This window comes from Epinephelus lanceolatus, chromosome 8 (genome assembly GCF_041903045.1).
Source record: "Epinephelus lanceolatus isolate andai-2023 chromosome 8, ASM4190304v1, whole genome shotgun sequence".
NCBI classification, from domain to species: Eukaryota; Metazoa; Chordata; class Actinopteri; order Perciformes; family Serranidae; genus Epinephelus; species Epinephelus lanceolatus.
This window is the reverse complement of record NC_135741.1, coordinates 28,547,274-28,567,914: the sequence shown is the minus strand read 5'-3', so window position 1 is coordinate 28,567,914 and position 20,641 is coordinate 28,547,274. Positions and strand designations below refer to the sequence as shown.

Below are 20,641 nucleotides of genomic sequence, written 5' to 3'. Positions count from 1 at the left end.
GTTTGTTATAATCAGAGCTTCCCTGTGCGTGCATGTTTGTGCATGTGAGTCTTGTGCGTGTATCCCACTGGCTAGCTAATTGCTGCTACTTTGCACTGCACTCACACAGCATTTACACTGATAACGGTAAAGTGTAAAGTGTAGCCCCCACCCTCCTGTTCCTCCCAGGTGAACACTGTTAGCTGTCAGCACTGCTGCTATTGTTAGCACCGTTTACTGAGTTAGCAACATAAGCTGCTAGCGCTGGCTCAGCCACGTCCATGTTGATAACCGTGTGCAGACAATCCTGCCCTCGACCCTGCTTCATAGATGTGCTCTGAATGTCACATACAGCACCCTCAAGCATTTCTGCACAGCAATAAACAAAAGGAAATGGAGATGAGTGGCGAAAAATCGGAAAAGAAAAAAGCCATCATCTTAACATCATCAACAACACATGAAACTGAAACTAAACTTCACACTGCCTTCACATTAATGTGGCAGCTCTGATGACTTCACTTAGGTGAGACAGAGTAAATTACTATCAGAACAAAGCAAACAAACTTGTAATGCAATAAACAGGAAAACTTACTTCATAGTGATGTAGGCTTTTTATCATACATTGATACTCTTAGATAACTATGTGTAGCTACTGGTAATTATCGGGTTGTGCAATGATTAACGGACTTCCTTTGTAGTGTAAATCGAGCCTTCATTTTCTGGGGACATAGTGCCCAGTGGCAGACAGAATTGCACAGTGAAAGCGATGTTTACAGGCTCATAAGCTGTTTACATGTCTAAAGAAAATGAACATGTCACAAATATTCCCATTTACATGCAGCCGCGCATACTACGATTAACGTATCCTAACATGTTGCTTCTCACATCAAAATATGGAAAAGCGGAACAGCTGAAGCAACTTGTCATTTTGCTTAGTTGCATCATTTTTTTTTCTTTACTGGTGGCAGACTCGCGAACACAGCCTCCCTCCTTCCTTCCTTCAACCACCTTCTTGAAAAGGTTGATGCTGCGATATTTGGACACACTCAAAAACCTGTTGATATCCAAGTCATTTATAAAGTTTAAAGTAGATGTGTTTCTCCTTCTGACTAAAAATTTCTTTCTTTTGGGCAAGCATCTCTAACACGGCCTTGCAAACCTTTGGCGAGTTGGTTTGTGTACAAGGTATCCATGATAACACAAAGCACAAAGCCGACCTTAAACGGGCAAGAGACCGTGTGTCTCAAACTGCAGTACAAAAGCCTTTTTCGAATGTGATTTATATATGTCCAAAGAATGCTCTAAAACACAAATATTAGTGGTGTATCACACGTCTTCATAGGAAAATGCGAAATTTGGGCTACTTCAGAAAACACTGTTTACATGACCTGCCAATAGTGAATAATGTTGGTGTGCATATAAACACATTCACTGATGAGTTAAAACAAAAAGAAGAGTTGTTTATTTCCACTTTAATTTAATGTTCATTTTGTCTCTATTGTCTGACCTGTAATTTATAAGGATGAAGATCTATCAGGACACGATTGCGACACCACCTGAGTCACTTTCAGTTATGTGTGTGGTCTTGGACTCGCTGTGGTTTTTCAAAGGAGACGATGAGCTCCACTGTCTGGGTGACTCACTGTGACTCAAATTCTCAAATACAATGACTGCTGACACTGTTTCCTGCTAAGCCTCACACTTAAGGGACCCTTTCAAGGCTCTGCTAAATCCATTTTCTTCTTCATTTTCTTTCTAGGTGTCTTTGTCATTTTTTTTTCTTCTTCCAACTAGTATTCTCATTGTCTTATCTTTTCTGTGAGTGCACCCCTGACCACAAATTGGAGGGGACCTTGTCAGAGGGTGAATGCAGGCAGCAATTGCGGAGCTAAACAGAGTGTATCAATCTCCTCGGTTACCGAACGTGCGTATGTGTGTGCGGGGGGGAAGGAAGCGAAAGAGGGAAGGTGATAGGAGGGTGGCGGAGGATGGTGGGGGGTCGAAGTGGAAGGCGGCCTGGTGACCTGAAAGCTTCAGGAAGCAATTAGCAAGATGCTTCACAAACTTTAGAACCAATCTAATTAGCTGCTATCAAAGCTGCAGAACCCTTTGCTCTGCTCGACTGCAGATGTGTTGGTGAGTTTTTTTCTCCTTCTGTTGAATTCTTCCTCTTAATTGCCTTTACTCATTTGACTGAGCGAGCCGTAAAATGCAGATATGCGGAACAACAGATTGTTTGTTTATTAAAATACAATAGAGTAGGAGTAGTGTCTGGTGGAGGTTAATACTGGAATGCTTTCACTGCTATGAAAGCAATGTTAAATTCGTTCAATTTCATTAGGAGCTTAAGCTTGACAGTTAATTATGTGCATGAAGCCTGACATGGAGGTTTGTAGTTCTTTTTTCTGCAAACACATGTGTCAATTAAGATGTAGGACATGCACACATGAACAGACACACACTAATCCACATACAAAACCAGGCTCGACACCCACCTTGCTGTGAGAAGGACTGCTCAAAGACGCACTTATAAAGACTGCGGAAAGAAGCGCTGAGGTCCTCGAAGTCTGAGAAACAGAGCTGCTTGTCCCGTGACTCGGGGACGGGCAAACCGTACTGTGGCTGTGGGGGAGGAGGGGGAGGCGGCGGCGGCTGGGCGGGCTGCTGGAGGCTCAGGGACTGGGACGAAGGCTCTGAGTGGCTGCTCACCTTCAAGACAAACGGAGAGGAGAGAAAACAGACAGACAGAACGTGAGAGGTACAAAAAGGTTGGTTTGAGAAATATACATCAAAGGCCGAATTCACACTGCAGCTGAAAGCGTAAAGGCTGCAGTCAGACTGACATCAGCACTGCATCAAAAAACACTCCTCATTCATCTCAATGAGACCACTAAGGCCACTGTGATCATACAATGGGAATCCTGAAACAGGTGTGCTGGCAGGAAAAACCACAAGGTCAGTGAGCAAAAAAGTTGATCCTGGTTTAAATTTTAACAAAACAAGATGCAACATCACACATTAAAACGCCTCACCGATAAACACAGTATGGTTAAGTGCACATTCCTGGCAGGTAGCTGTTCAATCACGACACTCAAGTCGAGGTTTTCATCATTTATTGCAACATTAATACACATTTAAGTTTAGCAGAGTGTTTCTGCTCAAGTGTTGCTTTGAAGCAAACCTCTGCAAGCTTGACACAGAACGTCCCTGAGCTCACATCCCCCCGACAGAGTCTGAGATATACAGCACTGAATGAATATGAACATACACAGTATTTAAAATACATGAGAAACACCTAAATGCTAATACAGGAGGAGACTGTGGAGGTGGAAGGAAGTAAATTGCTGAAGGCAGGTAGCGGTGCGACAGCTTGGTATGCAGATTTAATGAGCGGCAAATATTTATATGGACTGCCTTGTGTTAAGAGACAGGACAAGGACATACATAGTGGAATTGGATGGTATATGCGACGTTAAACTATTCAGCCTGCCTGAAATACATAAAGGCTAAATTATAAACGTACTGTTATCAGTGTATTTTTAGTTACACTAGAATCATTAAAAAAATAATGGTATATGGACCATGTGACTACGCCGATCAGCCACAACATAAAAACCACAGCCAGGTGAAGTGAATAAAACTGATTATCTTGTTGGAACACAATGTTCTGCTGGGACACCTTGGGCTCTGGCATTCATGTGGATGCCACCTAACATGCTCCACCCACCCAAACACCATTGCAGACCAAGTACAGTATTCCACCTCATGGCACCGGCACTCCCTGATGGCAGTGGCCCCCCAGCAGGACAATGCACCATGCAACACTGCAGAAACTACTCAGGAATGGCCTGAGGAGCGTGACGAAGAGCTTAAGGCATCCACCTGGCCTCCAAATCCCCCAGATCCCAGTCCTGTGTCCATGTCTCAACAGGTCAGAGCCAAGTCCAATCCAAGGAGGCCCCACCGTGGATCGGGGGTACCTCTGGGGTACTCAGATTGGGGAATTGACGCCTTGAGCTCCATGTGACATTCCTTGGGCCATTCCTGAGCAGTTTTTGGGTGTGGCAAGGCGCACTGTCGCTTTGAGGGGGGAGGCAGTTGGCCCTCAACAGTGTTTGGGTGGTGGGAGCATGTCAAGTGGCATTCACATGAATGCCAGGACCCAAGGTTTCATTGCATTGTAACAAGATGATCAATATTATTCACTTCACCTATCACTGGTTTGAATGTCTTGGCTGATCGATGTATAACAATGTCTGTGCCTGCCTGAAGTACACTGAGGCTTTACTTTAAATATTGATTGTAAATGATGATTGATGATTGTAAATAGTGTCATTCTAATTACTCGACATTCATTTAAAGAAATCTACTGAGTTATAAAAATGTTGTTGCATATTATTATAAACCACTGTGTAGTGTTTTGCTATCTGAAAAGTCTAGCTACTGCAAGACCACTAATATATACTTTATTTAATCAGGAAGTCCCATTGAGATCAAGATCTCATTTACAAGTAAGACCTGAGTAAGGAGAACAAAATAAAATAAAAATAGAAATAAAATAATAATGATAATGGGGATGACAAGCAACAATTTATTATACACTTTAATATGTCCTTGGTGTGACTATGAAAAGGAATACAATAGAATAAAATACAGGCATAGCATGTAAAATATATGTGCATACATTTATACAGACAACTGCATGATGAATTATAAATTAATGCATTCTAAAATACGCTTGGCATAGGTATACAGGCATATTATAAGTTTCAGTCTACTCTGTAAATTATTCCAGACAAATGGGGCGAAATATCTGAGGGCTTGATTTTCAAGATTAGTGTTTACTGCAGTTACATATAGTGTAAGCCAGTCCTGAGAACGGGTGTTATAAGTATAATGTCTTGGGCACAGGAGAGATGATACATCAGGAGGTAATTTTTGAAGTAGTCCTTTAGGGATGAATAGATACAAGTGCTAATCTCACCTGACAGAGAGAGAGGGCCTCTCCATCTTTTCATATAAGACACAACGTCAGGTGCCATATGGTTCGTCAGTAATTAATCTAAGAGCTGAGTGATAGACAGCATCTCGATGTTTAAGGATAGAGATAGAAGCATGTCTATAAATATCATCGCCATAATCCAATACAGATGGAAAGGTTGCTTTTTCCAACAGGTAAATGGGAACAGGACCTATTCTTGTACGAAAAAATATAACAGTTACATTCCTGATTTGTGACTTAAGTTGTCAAATGCCAGCACTGGAGTAGGTTGCTACCTGTCAGTCAAGACTCGGGGAACAAAGTGTTTCCAGTAGCTGAATCTAAATTGAGAAACCTGAATTTCAGTCAGGAGAGCTGGATTGTGAAACAGATAAAAAAAGCACCATTCAATAATTATCACATTTAGTTTAAATAAATTTAATTTACTTTCCAATTGTGCCATTCAAATTCAATTTTCACATTAATTCTCTCTGCAAATCTTTCTTTTAAATTCACTATGATGATCATACCAAATTCAATTTCATGCAATTAAAAAGAAATCTCTGCTGGCTCTCATTTCTTTTCATATGAACACACAAAAACAAAATCCACTGCTTCAAATTTTCTATTTCATATTGTGAATGCAGCCTGTCTTCCTCTACCCTCAATCATCTCATCCCAGCTGTCATCTTCCTCACCATCCACCCAGCAAACACAAGCAATTTGCTGTGATCAGTGTGCCTCCGCAAATATAAGGCAACTTAGCATGACACATCCTCCACACATCTACCTCCACCCAGTAATGGCAGCCTCTCCATCAACTTTCCTGGTGCCTTTGAGATCTCTGCCAGTGATGCCACCAGTAATCACCGTCAGTTAGGGGGGTATCACCTGCGCCAGGTAATGAGGCAGAACTAACCCCGATCCCCCTAGACCACACCGCAGATGAGGTCTGCAGCGATGGAGGAGGAGGGCGGGCGGTGAAGGCGGCAATGCAGGGAGGAGGAAAACAAAAGATGGCCTCTAGAAATGAGAGGTTAACGAGATGAGATTGCACTGACCTTTGCTAATGCAGGTGGGAGGTGAGTGGGGGGAAGTGATTGATGGTAAAAAGGTGAGCAGCTGTTACAAGGGAAAAATAATGAAGAGTTGGGATTTTTCAGCGCTCCTGTAATTCTGGACCAAATGTTTTTGGGCCGAGACTGGCCTTTAAAATTGTGTTATGTTCGGTTTAAAGGGACACACGCAAACACTTTGACAAACATGTTAAACACACTACAAGTCTATGAGAAGCCCCCGTAATTAGATTAGACTGAGTGAAAATTTAACAGCAACACAAAGGGAAAATCAAGCTGTTGCAGCAGCATTGAGTAATACAGAATAAAACAGATTACCAAGTATACAAAAGGAATATAGCAGCATTTCAAGCACCATTTTTCCTCCTACAGGTTCATCCTGTGAGCATGAATATACTCAGGTGAAAATATAACTAACTGAGGGTGACACAAGCAGAAAGTCTAAAATGTAATGGTTCATCCTCTGGACATCATGAACATACTAGGTAACTGCTGTGGCACCTTTCCTCTACATTTTAATGTTGTGTTGAGGTTTTGGCCTGATTAAGGCACGCTGGAAAGGTCATAGGGACACCAAAATAATGGGATTTCTCCTCTGGGGACCATGAATATTTAAAACAAACAGGCTTAGGCAATGTTTTTCATATCGTCTTACCTTCCTAAAATTTCACCGAGGTATATGGTATATGATGGTCTGAGTGTGGTGTTACCCCCCAATCTATTTTCCTTATCAAACAGAGAAATACAACACCTTTTGAAATCTTGTTTCTCTCAGTCAGGGAACTGAGACTGGCTTAATTGCCTCGTTAACTCACATTTCATTCAACGTCAACAGTAACAAAATAAAACTGACCCTAACTGTCTAAGATTACTCTTGTTACTCATCTAGTTAGTTAGTCCACTGTTCCAGCAATCACCAACTCTAATATGGTCAAAATAAACTCTTAATTCACTGAGTTAGATGCTGGAAACATGATTTGTTCCCCCACAGTCTCTCTTGGTCGTTGCTGGCCGGCTGTTCCTATGTTATCCTACATTCATATCCAGTCCTATGGGCCAGATGGGCGCCGAAAACAACAAACAAGAGCTTCCGTGCAGCCTGTGTGGCCCGGATTTGTTCCTCCGCCACTCCGTGTCATGGTGTCTTATAGCTCAGCTGCCTGTTCCATCAGTAGATACCGGACACTTAACTCTGGTGGCATGTGGTGTACACTACATAAAATAAGTTTAATAGAAAGAGGAGCGCCTGTATTTTTGACGGTACAGACCATTATACCATCAGGATTACTTAATACCCTTGTATACTGTAATACCATGATACCACCCAAGCCTAGGCTGCACCCATCAAAAACAGACTGTTCTTTCTTTTCCATCTTGTTGCTTCCATACTGCGATGTTTAATTGATTTAACTCAACTTTATTTGACTTCAAGTTTCACTGTCTACTATTGTGAAGTGTTGAAGATGATGTGACTATTATGTACGGCTACACTAGTCTCTATATACAGACTCTACATTCAGTGAATGTAGAGTCTGTAGGCAAACCCCGGAGATCTTGCCTCCGGAAGAAGAGCGGAAGAGCCCTGGTTTCCGGTTGTAGGCTGTTTGTAGTTCGCGTGATATTGACCAATCACGTCACTGCAAACTCTGAATCCATCGCAATGGTTCAGCATATTTACTTATATATATAAACGGAAGTTGGAAACGGAAATTCGCCTCCTCCGCCCAAATCGAACCGGAATGCCAAAAAATCGGGGGACTGCCCCCAGAGGCTGTATTGCTGTCTGCCGGAAGTCAGACGCTGAATACAGCCGATGGGTTCCGAGAATGCGGCTACACTAATCAATTGTGTGTCTGTATGCAGGACACATGGAGCAAAGCTTCTGTGTGCAATGTCAAGGTGAGGGAACGAGGTGCTCAGCTTTAGAAGTGGCAGGATGTAGGGTTGGGGGATGTGATGGTATATTCAGTAGCAATGTGTCCACCAGTAGGCATTTGGAGATACCATTTCCACCAACGGGAGGTACTGGGGGCAGGCTATGCAGCAAATCAGGGCTGATTCTAGCGTGATTTTGTGGTCTCATGAATCCAGCTGCCTCTCAAGGTCACGTGATATGGGCGGATGTGGAGGTGCAGAGAAAACTGTGAATTCAGAAACCTGTAAAACTGGGGCACCCTCTTGCTCACTGGGTAAAGCGTGGGCCCCATATCGGCTGAGGTCTTAGCAGCATCCTGTTCGATTCCAGCCTGCAGTCCTTTGCTGCCTGTCACCACCATTCTCTCTTCCTCATTTCCTGTCAGTCTTCAGCTGTTCTACAATAAAGGCAAAAGACCTTGAAAAATAATCTTAAAAAGAAACCTGTCACATCTGAAATTATTGTTCCCAGGAACTTTGAATCTTTCATTTTGAAAGAATTTTAGTTTTACTGTTTTGAGTCTTTTGTTTTGAACTCAAATTTTGTCACATGAAGGAACTATTTTTTCTGTTTTTACGGAAGCTCCAAATTAAAGAAGAAAATAATTAAATATGATGAAATATTTAGTGATTATTTCAAACCATTTGTTAATTAAATTCACAGAACAGTTTCTGCATCGTGATGTATACTGTTACTGTGATATAAAACTGCATATACTGTGACAAAAGACTTTGGCCATATCACCCACCACATGCAGGATGTTTCAAACACTGAACTCACATTATATGTACATGATTTACAAATATTGGTGTTCAGATGATAAGCTTCCTAAAAGATTTTTTTTAAATTAATATCACATCTACTTTTTTTATGAATGTAGGCACATATGTATTTGTATGTTTGCATTTATATACATTTGCATCATAGACTGTATAATATAGATGGACAACATCACAGCTTCCAAAAGTGAAGCCAAAACATCTTGATCGCCCTCTGGTGGCTGACTGTAATATAGGTCATAAACCCCGCCTCCTCTATGTTAGCAGATGGGACATACACACCAAAGTAAAAAGCTCAAAGTACATGTCAAATAATTTTTTCCCAGTCCGCCAGTCCGCATGTCGAAGTATCCTTGGGCAAGATACTGAATCCCATATTGTTCCCAATGGCCTTGTGAATGGTTACTGAGTAGCAGGTGGCTCCATAGTATGGTAGCCTTGGCCACCAGTGTGTGAATGGGTGAATCTGACATGTAGTGTAAAAGCGCTTTGAGTGGTCGGACGACTAGAAAAGCGCTATACAAGTGCAGTCCATTTATCGTGTCATTTTAGGCCGTTCTTACTACAACTAATCACTGATATTAAAAAAAGGGGCTGCGAGGTCATGACTGACGAGTCGAGTGCCGGCAATCAACAGTGCTGCTTGCAATTGGTCGGATGGCAGGAATTTGATTCTACAGAGATTACTACTGTGCAGACTCCAGCCCCAAATGATGTCACCAGTGCAAGATGGCAGTCTTATCTTGTTCTCCATCTTTATGTACAATCATTAGTATGTGTCTACTAATTTAGAATTTATTCATTCATTCACACTGTGAAGTGAGATGCATCCAAACTGGACAACTGGATGTATAATACTGATGTCTTTAATATTCTATGTTTTAAGATTGTCCAGCTGCCAAATTTAGCAAAACCTGTTTGCATCCTGGGACATTTTAAATTTAAAGGTCAGATCATTGTTATTATTTTTGTCAAAAGCCTTTCTGATGTCATGTACTCCCATCCTGTTTTCTGCATCTGACCAGCTGGTGATGAACCCTTTGTTGTTCCCATTAAATATTTTGTTCTAAATCTGAAATCACTCAGCATGGGACAGTTTAGCTCCTGACAGGAGGGTTGCTAATGTAGTCCCTCCTTCATAAAGAGGCAACTTATTATCATCTCTCTTTCACACACACACACAGGTTGAGACTAATCAATTCAAATAGCCGAAGGACCTTGTTTTATAAAGGATGAGGAATCATTTAAACAGCCAGTGTAAAATCTGGCCAAATATGTCTCAGAGTATCTGTGGCCTGCCAAGTCTGGAGTGTACTTTACACTGGCCAAGACCGTAGGCACCATAACAGTAGACGACATGGGACGGCCTCAATTTAAATAAACCTCACTCTGTGTGTGTGTGTGTGTGTGTGTGTGTGTGTGTGTGTGAGAGAGAGAGTGAGAGAGTGAGAGTGAGTGTGTGTGAGTGAGTGTAGTAAATGGCACACAGACAGGACAAGCTAAGTGTTTAATTGCTGGCTAACATAATGAGTCTGCTTTTAATTGTAGACAATTTAGGCCCCTTGTCTCAAATTCGTTAATACTGGAGTGGTCAGGCATCATTTATATGCATCAGAGACCATAAAGGTGAACTGTCAACACAAAGGGACGACTCTGACGTTTCCCGCTGTTTTGTTTTTTTGCATGATAGAGGCAGTTCTATCAAAGTATATCAGTGTTCCCCACAGGTTCAGGTTTTATTTGTGCTGGTCAACCCTGAGGGGTGGAAAGGGGCTGCAAACAGGGTTGATACAGTCGGCTGCAAAATAAAAATTCTATTCACACGCTAAATAATCAGTGCATATGGATGCAATGTTCAGCAACAAGCAACAGAATTTTCAATCAATCTGCACTTTCAATTGCATTTCCACACGCCTTTGTTTGGAGAGCCCAGATAAATTCTCTATATGGAAAACACTGGCTGAAACTGCCTTTGTGACTGCTTGTTTGACTCTGCATGTCAAAGTAAAATAGCAGCAATAAAATGAGCTTTGTATATAAGATTTAAAATTATTCAGTTACAGAGCACGACTGAAATTTAAGATTTTTGTTCACTCTGCCTGACAAGACAAGTATGGCTTCCATTTTATGCCTCTCGTTTTGCCATCCAGTATTTAAAAAAAAAAAAAAAAAACTATAACTCCCAGGAGGTGGAGTGTGGATACCCGACCTGAGCCTGATGGGACCCGTCAGAACCCCACGGATTGGTTCGGGTTTGGATAAATCAGAAATTTTATTTGGGTTTGGTTCGGGTTCGGCCCACTTCACATGCTGCTGTGTTGTGCTATGGCCTATTCAAGGGCTGGAATTTGTTATTTACGTGACAACGCCTGAACGCAACACAGGCCAATAGTTACATTTCAGGCAGGTGATGGTAAATCTTCAGACTGAACTAATAAATATGGAGGACGCTAGACAAGACTTGCTATCAGTAAAGTTTAAAACTGCCAAAAACCATGCAGGGAAATTGGCGGTATGTTAACGACGGTTACAGTTGAGTTCAAGAAGAGTTCATGAAGACAAAGACTTGAAAACAATGGTAAGACTCTAATTCAATTCTATCTGTGTATTATGTGTGAGTGAGAAAGGTTAGGCCGCAGTGTGTGTCTGTGAATTCTGCTCCAATTGAGTGTGTGTGCTGTGCGTGCGGCATGTTTGACTGTGCGTAACAGCAGCCTTTTGATGGTCATTTACACACTGTCCATGTGTGATCACGGTAAACAGACAAGCTGTAACCATGACAACAATAACTATATCAGGTAACAAACTGCGTCGGGTCGAGTTTGGACTTAAGAATCAGAATGTCTGTCGGGGTTGGGCCAGCCTCGGTTTTAAATGTCTCAGATTCTGGTTGGGTTCGGTCAGAAAAATGAGGCCTGAGCCGCTCTCTAGCTCCTATCACCACACACAGGTGTATTGCATACAGCCAGTGATTAGACTGAAATTGGTTACTTTTACCAGCCTGTCCATTGTTGCCTTATGTTTGCTCTGATGAAGGACTAATCGACCGAAACCTGAACAATAAGTCTTGACTTACTGATGCTTCAAGCAACATGCCAAGACCAAGCTGGGTGGAGCGGTGGTTATTCTGCATCAAGACTTTTGTTCATGTCATTTGCTCAAGGGCTGACACAATATCAGATTTTCACCAGATGACTATTGTGGGCAAAAGAAATTTTCTTTTGAAAAAATTAAAAATTAAAATAAAGCTTTTAGTCCTCTTGAGGGTTGCGGGGGGGGCTGGAGCCTATCCCAGCTGACATTAGGTGAGAGGCGGGGTACACCCTGGACAGGTCGCCAGACTATCACAGGGCTGACACATAGAGACAGACAATCACTCACACTCACATTCACACCTACGGACAATTCAGAGTTATCAATTAACCTGCATGTCTTTGGACTGTGGGAGGAAGCCGGAGTACCCGGAGAAAACTCATGCTGACATGGGGAGAACATGCAGACTCTGCACAGAAGGGCTCCCTCCTGGGACTGAACCAGGCGACAGTGCTAACCGCTACACCACCATGCTGCCCTAGTCATCTTCATCTTTAACTTTATTTATTGCGCATTTTATCTTTTTTGGCAAATGAATTACACTCCACATACGAGTGTAGGGACGTGGTGAGTGTGTCTGTAACCATAACTGTACAAAATCGCACAGGAAGAGCAAATACTCTTCAATGACAGTGAAACGGCAACCAGATGGTGTTGGAGGAGGGAGACAAGAGTTGCTGGATTATTTACTTGATATGACAATACTTGTATTATTAACATGATATCAATATTTCATTTTTGAATATCACAGTTATTGTCAATACCTGTATTTTGTGACATCCCTGGAACAGAAAAATGCATCTATGTCATGTAAGCACACTCTGCAAAGGACCACTGAAAATATATTTGCTTGCAAAGTCTGAACATGAAAGAGAAAATGAGAGTTTCAGCAGCAGTGTACTGTAGATCCAGCGTACATGTTGTTAGCTGGTTACCACCTCCTCAGTCTGCTAAGGGTGCAGCAGACACCTTCTGTACCGACTGAGAGTGTCTGGACCGGTGACTGAATCATCCAGATTATGTGAGAATCAAGTGAACATGGAAGCGTGTAATAAAAAATCATATTTAATTTGAATGCTGGATTTAAAATTTACCAGTTCCAGATAAAAAAAAAAAAAGGCAGAGGAAAAGTGGGAGAAAGCAGCGACTCTGCTGAAGTGTCCTTAAACAAGTGTCTGCAGCAGCGTCAGGTCAGCTGTTGTCCTTGTGCAGACAGACACAAGAAAGGAGAAATTCTCCCGCAGTGATCATTAGACTGTCGCCCAGAATAAAGCAAAGGACTTACTGGTGTGTAGCTGTGGACGTTGCTGCTGCCGCTGCTGACAGTGGTGTTCAGGTTGTTAAGGTTGACGGACGCCAAACTCTGCTCTGAAAGACTGTTGCTCAGGCTGCCCAGACTCCCAGGACTCTCACTGCCCTCTGCCTCGGGGTTGTACAGTGCTACCTAAAAACACACACACACCGGATCCATGTTAATGTGACAATAAAGGCAATCACACAGGGCCAAAATGTTGAGGCAATGCACCATATAAATTCCTTCAAAGGCAGTGATTCATGATTTTATTGCTGCTCGTCGCCCACTTTGTTACTCTGCTGCATTTGGTCCATTTGCCATCTCACACGCAACCTAAAGTGAACACTGTCCACCTCAAGAAGTTATCCATGCACCATTAACTTATGAGACAACTCGTGAGGAAATATGGAAATTAAAGTGCTGGTATATGCAAATTAGTCCTGCTGCTGCATAACAGAACCTAAACTAATGATGACTTTTCTTCCCTTCCCCTGAAACATGGCAATTTTGATTAAATGTTGTGACCCAGAAACCACCGGGCAACTTCAGAGATGACTTTACTGTTTGAGAGTTTGGCACCGATGAAGACACAAGACACTTCAGAGGAAGTGTGCTGCGTATTGTCTTGTGGTGACAGATCACAAAGCTTTTAAAAAGAAATGCCTCAGGATTATGTTGAATCGTGTTTCTCTTGTTTTGTTTGACTGTCAGTACTTGTGAAGCGGAGCTGTAGCATTAGCTCCAGGCTACATTTAATTGTATAGACAAATGTGAAATTATAGCCTTCGGCTGAGACAACAGTAAAGGCTCTCTGGGGCGGTGCTCTACCCTGCAGAGCATCTTGTAGCAGGAAAAAAAAGAAGCGTTTTCAGAAGTCAGCTCCTTTAAGTGTTAATCCTGAATATTTTCTGTTTTGGTGTATGTGGAGACATCTGAGTGAACCTGTAATTCTCCTTGCTGTGTTACTGTAGAAACAAGGAAGTAATTAGGTGGTTTACAAGAGCAATTTAAGTTTATATCTATGCTTTAGAAAAGAAAAAGAAAATCTGATAATGACCAAGCGCTTCGTGATGCCTCTAGAAAGGTTTCAACTTTTTGCTTTTTAGACTCAAGAATTTAGGAATTGAAGGAAAAACATTACAATATCTGAAAGTAATGATGACTTTAACGATCCCTTTCAAAGAAAATATTTTCTGTTATCCTAAGCTCCTGGTATCATGTTATAGGAATGTCTTTTTCAGAAGCACAGGCTCTCTCCAATGCAAACAGAATATTAGTGAGCAAATGTGTTATTGAAGAGGCTCTGATGCACTGCTGCGCCTGCAGGACGCCACCTGTCTGGATGTGGGTGGATATCATTGACGTTGGCATCAGCATCGTTACCATCAAGGTCTTCCTCTCCCTGCTCTGAATCATTTTTTTTTTTTAAATGTATAGTGATGACTAAGACGAGTCAAGTTTTAGTCTTCCCCTGAGTAAAACGAAATTAGTGCAAACTGGCATGCATGAAGTAAACTAACTGTTTTTTGTCATTATTGTTTTCTGTGTGACACCCCAGACTGTCCGGGGAAACAATAACTGCTTCATGCTGATTTTCTGTGGCTGTTAATGATGCTCACCTCTTGCTTTCTCTTGTCACATTTTTAAGACTCTTTATGTCTGTGGATATAATAAAACTGGAGAAACTTTTACAGAGTTGCTCAATAATGTGTCTAACAGGTTTGTTCAAACTATAATGGTGCAAAAATGTGAAGGTACCAACTACTGCTTTAGGCAACAATTATAACACAGTATTTATGTAACTTAACAACTGTACTATAGTGGTTAGTTTGGCTAAAATACCAACTTCTGTCTTATCATTACTCCAATCTATTATCTGTGTATGATTTTTTAGATTAATGTAAAGTCTATTAAATGTCAAAATTAATGAGAAATATAAGGACCCCCAGAGAAGCAGATGAGAAAAAAAATGTGATGTTTCCACTTAGTTCGGTTTTTATGAATCCACCACCCCGTGGTTTCTGCCACAAGGTATCTGGATTAACATGCATCCTCATACAGCCGTTGATTTTAGAAAAGACTGTGTACAGCTCCAGAGTTAATGGTTACCATGGAGAGTAAAATGTCAAGCAAGTTGGCTTTATAATACCTTCTCATCAAACCATTGTCCATTACTTGAGCCATCTTCAGGCCTTTTCATTTCATCCTAATATCCAGGCTAACACCACATTAGCGATGATTAAAATCTATTTCTAGCCAAAAGAAAGACATGACAGTAATGCAGCATAACTTGCTAAAATCTGAAAAATAAAACTCACCTGGAAGAAAACATGAATGCTATTAGTCTTATTTAGAGCATGGGGTAGAGGTAAACTTCAGCCTCTTGTGGCCAAAATGAGTATTACACTATTACAAAAAATCCTGATCAATAAATAACAAACAAACAAACAAAAAAATCACCTGCCAAAACTTTCTGACTAAACCTTTTGTTCACGTCTTCTTAGAGTTGTAATTCGTAACTTTTATCAAAATACCTTTGTGTTATATTTGCTAAGACTGTAACTATATTCTAAGAGGGACAGATAGTCTGTGAAACAATCATGTCCCTCCTCCTCTTACTACTGCCTATAACGACATTAACTAGAATCAGACCGCAGCGCCTCAAATCTTTTTACAAACATCTTTTAGTGTACTGTTTAGCCGTAAAATGAGAGTTTGTGACCAGCACCATGTGGGATGTAGTCAAATGAAGTATCATGCACAGCCCACCAGCTAAACAGTACACTAAAATATATTTCTGAAAACATTTGAGGCCAGAAACAAGCAATGCGGTAACAGAATCTTGATTTATATTTGATCAATGCTGCTTAGTTTGAGAAGTCTAACCACAGTTCACGAGCAGTGATTGACAGCTGCGACAAAACAAAGGAGAGAATACACTTTAGATCAGACTTAAAAAACGGATCACCTAAATTTTTTTTCTTACTTGCCACTCTGGGCTTCTGTAGGATATACCTGTAACAAGTTCCCAAAACCCAAAGAGAAATTTCCCTTTTTTTTGTCTGAATAACAGAGAAGTACAAACAGCGGCAACTTTTTACATTAAAAAAGCAGGAACCGGTAAGTCCCTCGTATTTTTGTGGATACATGATAATTAATTGGGTGTATAAAATTACACTATTTGAATACACGGCCATGCAATGGTGATGTGACAGGCATTTAAAAATGTTTTTTTATAAGACAATGAATTCCCAATGTGTTAACAATCTGTAATAAAAGTGTTTCATATTGACAATTTCTGGAAAGTATGAGCTGAGATGTGCGAAAAGAGCAGAATGGAAAACTGGAATAAGCTGTCAAGTCCAGACGTTCACATCACGTCCAGACCAAACACTTAAGAGTTATGTGAGCTGCTGCTGTGGGACAAATTTTCTCTTTGGTCAGGGTCAGACGAAGAGGTCGCGTACCACACATCATCATTCTGAGCGTGTGTGTCTGAACGTGTGTGTGTGGCAGATCAGACAGGCGTCAGAGGTCCCAGTCGCCGCTTGATCTCTGACCCTCATACAGACGGTCACACCCAGTTCAGCTTTTTAGTCAGCGTGTGTGTGTGTGTGTGTGTGTGTGTGTGTGAAAGAGTGAGGACCTGTAAAACAGCCACTGATGGTGAAAGTGAAAAACAGACTCCTTCTGCTGCAGCCTTCAGTCAAGTACGTCTTATATCCAGTTAGCATTAATTATAGCCTCGACAAAGTTCGACACATTCTCTCTCAGCTGCAGGAACAAATGACTGCATCGTCTTGACTAATTCATTTGTCAAAAATCATCATTACACATCATTAAGAATTGAATATTCATCAGACTTTAACAGCCACTGAGTAGCATCTCTCTGAGCTTTTCAAACTATTTAAAAGTTCTGTATGTTATATTGGTGGAGCTTGACGAGAACATATCAGCATATCATTCTTAATGGTAGTTTGTTAATTCAAGTCAACCAGTCATGGCTCACCCACTCATGTCAGAAATTCCTGTGATCAAAACTAAAGACGCAGAGGCTGCGTTGTTAGACATTACTGAGAGACGTGACTCAGACTCACAGTCAGCCAAAAACTTTTAAGAATAATTAATAAGCCACAAAACTAATATTAGCATCTGTATCCAGTCCTTATGAACTCATGTCGATATGTGAGGCGCTAATCTGTTGCTGCTTCCTGAAAATATCATCATCAGACAACAAGCTGGGTGGGCGTGTTTTCTCAAACCACAGTTCATAGTGTAAAATGGAAATTAAAGGAAACCTATTATGATTTTGATTATTTTCTGTCACATATATAATGTGAAAATGTTAGATGGTGATATTAGACGTAGCCAAAATTTTAAATAATGAGGTAACCGTCAGTAGAAGTGATCCCTGAGAGGAAACACCTCATGCTTCAGACCGTTCTGAACACACTGTTTCCGACTGTTTTCTACTTTTAAGACAAGCTGACTGGAGATTGATTTCTTTATATGATCGTCTGCTCAGGTCAGCTACTGCAAGTATTTACATAGCCTACACAGCTACATGCTAACGTCAGGGAAATTTAATCTTGGTTGGGGATGCTGTTAATTGCTCCCCGATTTCCGTTAATATTTCTGCTGGAACATTGCAATTGGGGAAAATTTGGGTTTAGAAGCTTTTGTTACAGATTGTTCACAGTGGAAAATGCAGCTAATCTCCGATACAGTCATTCCCTGGCTGCAATGATGGTGCAGAGATACCAAGATCTGAAGACCCGCAAACGCTGACCAATCAGAACAGACTGGGCTTTTTCAGTGTGTGAATACAGGTATTCTATCACAGACAATATGAGGAATAAAAGTGTTTTTGACCATTACAGTATGTAAATGTGTTCTAGTAGAAACCCAAAATATAAGACTGAACCTGAAGAGGAGCATAATAGGTCCTGTTTAATGTGGCTTCCCACAGATTCAATTCTGAAGGCAACTGATGATTATTTTCCTTATTGATTAATCTGCCGTTTATTTTCTCATTTAATTGATTTTCTAATTTTGTCTATAAAATGTCAGAAAATAAGCAAAACTGCCCCTCCCAACTGGATGTTGCCAACTCATTAGCAGCTAAAACTTTCTGATGCTCGTAAGCAGCCAAAAACTTTACAGCAATCTGTGTTTTTCCCAACTCAGTAGTTTAAATGTGAGCAGGTTGGAAATTCTGTTCTTCTACCTGACCACCACTGAATAGACTGTACTAGATAAGAGGAAACAACATGCACTGCACTCTGAGATACGTGCGGTGGAATAATTCTTTTATACCTGCTCTGTTGCTGCGTTTCTTACTAACGACAACTGATAAAACCAAACTTTCATAAGTGAGTAGCTGGTGTCGTACCTTGTTGGTTACAGCATTGATGGCCAGAGTGGGAGACGCCCCTCCTGACATGATGCAGTCCATCCTCAGAGACTCTGACTCCAGGCTGTAGGGAGTTGATGCCTGAAAGTAGAGGACAGAGGAGTGAGGACGAGGATGGAGACACCAATTAATTTATGCTTCCAGTGGATCACCAGCAATAGACCACTTTCACAGAGCACATTTTGACATGTCAATGAAGAAAAGCACAGGTGTAAATACCAAACAAACAAAGGCTAAGTTTTTACTCAATAATTTTATGTGACGCATTTGTGCAAACAATCTTATACAGAACAGCGAACTCTTGAATTTTACACTTCTCTTAATTTGACACAAAATAAAAGAGAGAGAAAGGAAAAAGAAAAAGACAAAGGGAATATACCCATCGAACTCTACATGTCAACCCACCTGCACAGCCTTACTCGTAATTTTTGCGTTTGTGTTTAATTAGTGTGTCGTCAAGGAAAAGAAGTAAATAGTGACCCTATTTTTTAAAAAAATCTTCAGTTTATCATTCAAGATAAACCTAAATCTCTGTCAGTACAGGGTTCCCACACATTCATTTATATGCGACGGCCTGCCACGATAACAGCATCTGCCGCCACCTACTGACTTTCTATTTTTGGAGGAGCACTATTGAAATCTATATACCGTTTGATAATTAATTTCCAACACACTCAGAGCGCGGAACACCAGGGAGGGGCTGTAAAAGTAAAACTTAGCTGTTTAAAAGTTGAAAAGTTTGCATTTACTTGCATTTACTCTCATCAACCAATCTGATCAGATCAGCTCTGAATAGAACAAGTGATCCATCATCCAAATACCTCATAACCCGCATTCACAGACCATCAAAAACCTCAGCTTTAGAGAGGAGACACTGAATGAGAGAAAGAGACAATGCGTATAAATTTACTAAATGCCTCTGATGTTCCCAGTATAATCAATTTTGAATTTGACTCCAGTGGGATTGTCAGTATATGACAAAAGATGCCGATTATGTCGGTCCAGAGTCTCTCTATTTTGGGGTACTTTTGGGGGTTAAAGTGGCTTCATGAAACTGATGTGACAATGAGAGGAAACATTGGGGAAAATTTTATTCAATTTAGATTTTGAACAGTACCACCCATCTCTGGCATTTCTCAAGCAGTTATGACTATTAGGGCTGCCCCCTAAAAGTCGACCAAACGTTAGTCGACCAGAAGGTCATTAGCCGGCAAGATTTCACTGGTTGCTTAGTCACAGAAAAAAATAAATAGTGACACTTTATTAGGAGCTGTGCCTTGTCAAAATAAATCTATATGACTGCACCATGTGGGAATTTAATTTGAAAGGACAGACACAGGAAGTGGCCACGCTCCGCAGTCACACAGGAGTCGCATTAATTTCCAGGGCTGGTACCTGCTGTTATTCCACAGGCTAGTTAATAACATGTCGGGCAGGAAATCCAAAGTGTGGGATCATTTTGAGAAGGTGAAAGACGAACCCAAGGTGATATGTAAACTCATCTTCACTGGTCGACTACAAACATGACGTATCATCTGAAACATGGAAGTAGCTACATGCCCATTAGCCACTTAGCACAATCATTACTGCTTTGCCGACAGCGTCATTAACAGGCGGCTCGCTCAGTGTGTGACGTGCACTTGTATATAAAATATAGGCCTATATTAATGAAGGTTCATTAGTACAGTTCTGTTTTTCTGATACTATTCTTTCTCAGACCTTGAACTCAAACCATTGTGTTGCCCCGCCCAAAATACATAATTTAATAATTAAATTAATATGGTAAACATGTGGGCAACTAGTCGACTAATGGCCCTAAATGACGACTATTGGTCCTCTAGGAAATTTCTTAGTCGTGAGGCAGCCGTAATGACTATACTGTATATCATTTGATATTTGCTGACCTAGCTCATCCTCCCATGCCCATCTGTAAACCTTGTAAGGGGCATTAGTGCTTTGTAGGACATTGTAACTTACCTGTATCTGACTGCCAATTTAAATGTTCACTGAGTATATCTGGAGCAGCAGTGTTGCTGTCCTGCATGTATGTTTTAAAAAAAAGGTTAAGTTAAGCAATGTATAGTGGAGTATGTAGTTTAGTTAGTTTTCTT

The 20,641-nt window shown here is 41.0% G+C and overlaps 1 protein-coding gene across 2 annotated transcripts in view; it reads right to left on the bottom strand.

Annotated features, from left to right (window-relative positions):
- Positions 1 to 20,641, bottom strand: part of LOC117257647 (forkhead box protein J3-like) — a 91,508-nt gene that overhangs the window by 17,549 nt on the left and 53,318 nt on the right. For both annotated transcript variants that reach the window (XM_033627885.2, XM_033627888.2), the window contains exons 6-8: positions 18,510 to 18,611; positions 13,109 to 13,267; positions 2,475 to 2,688 (exon numbers count right to left, since the gene is read on the bottom strand). In XM_033627885.2, coding sequence (XP_033483776.2) covers positions 2,475 to 2,688; positions 13,109 to 13,267; positions 18,510 to 18,611 — 475 coding nt within the window. The remainder of the gene's footprint in view (positions 1 to 2,474; positions 2,689 to 13,108; positions 13,268 to 18,509; positions 18,612 to 20,641) is intronic.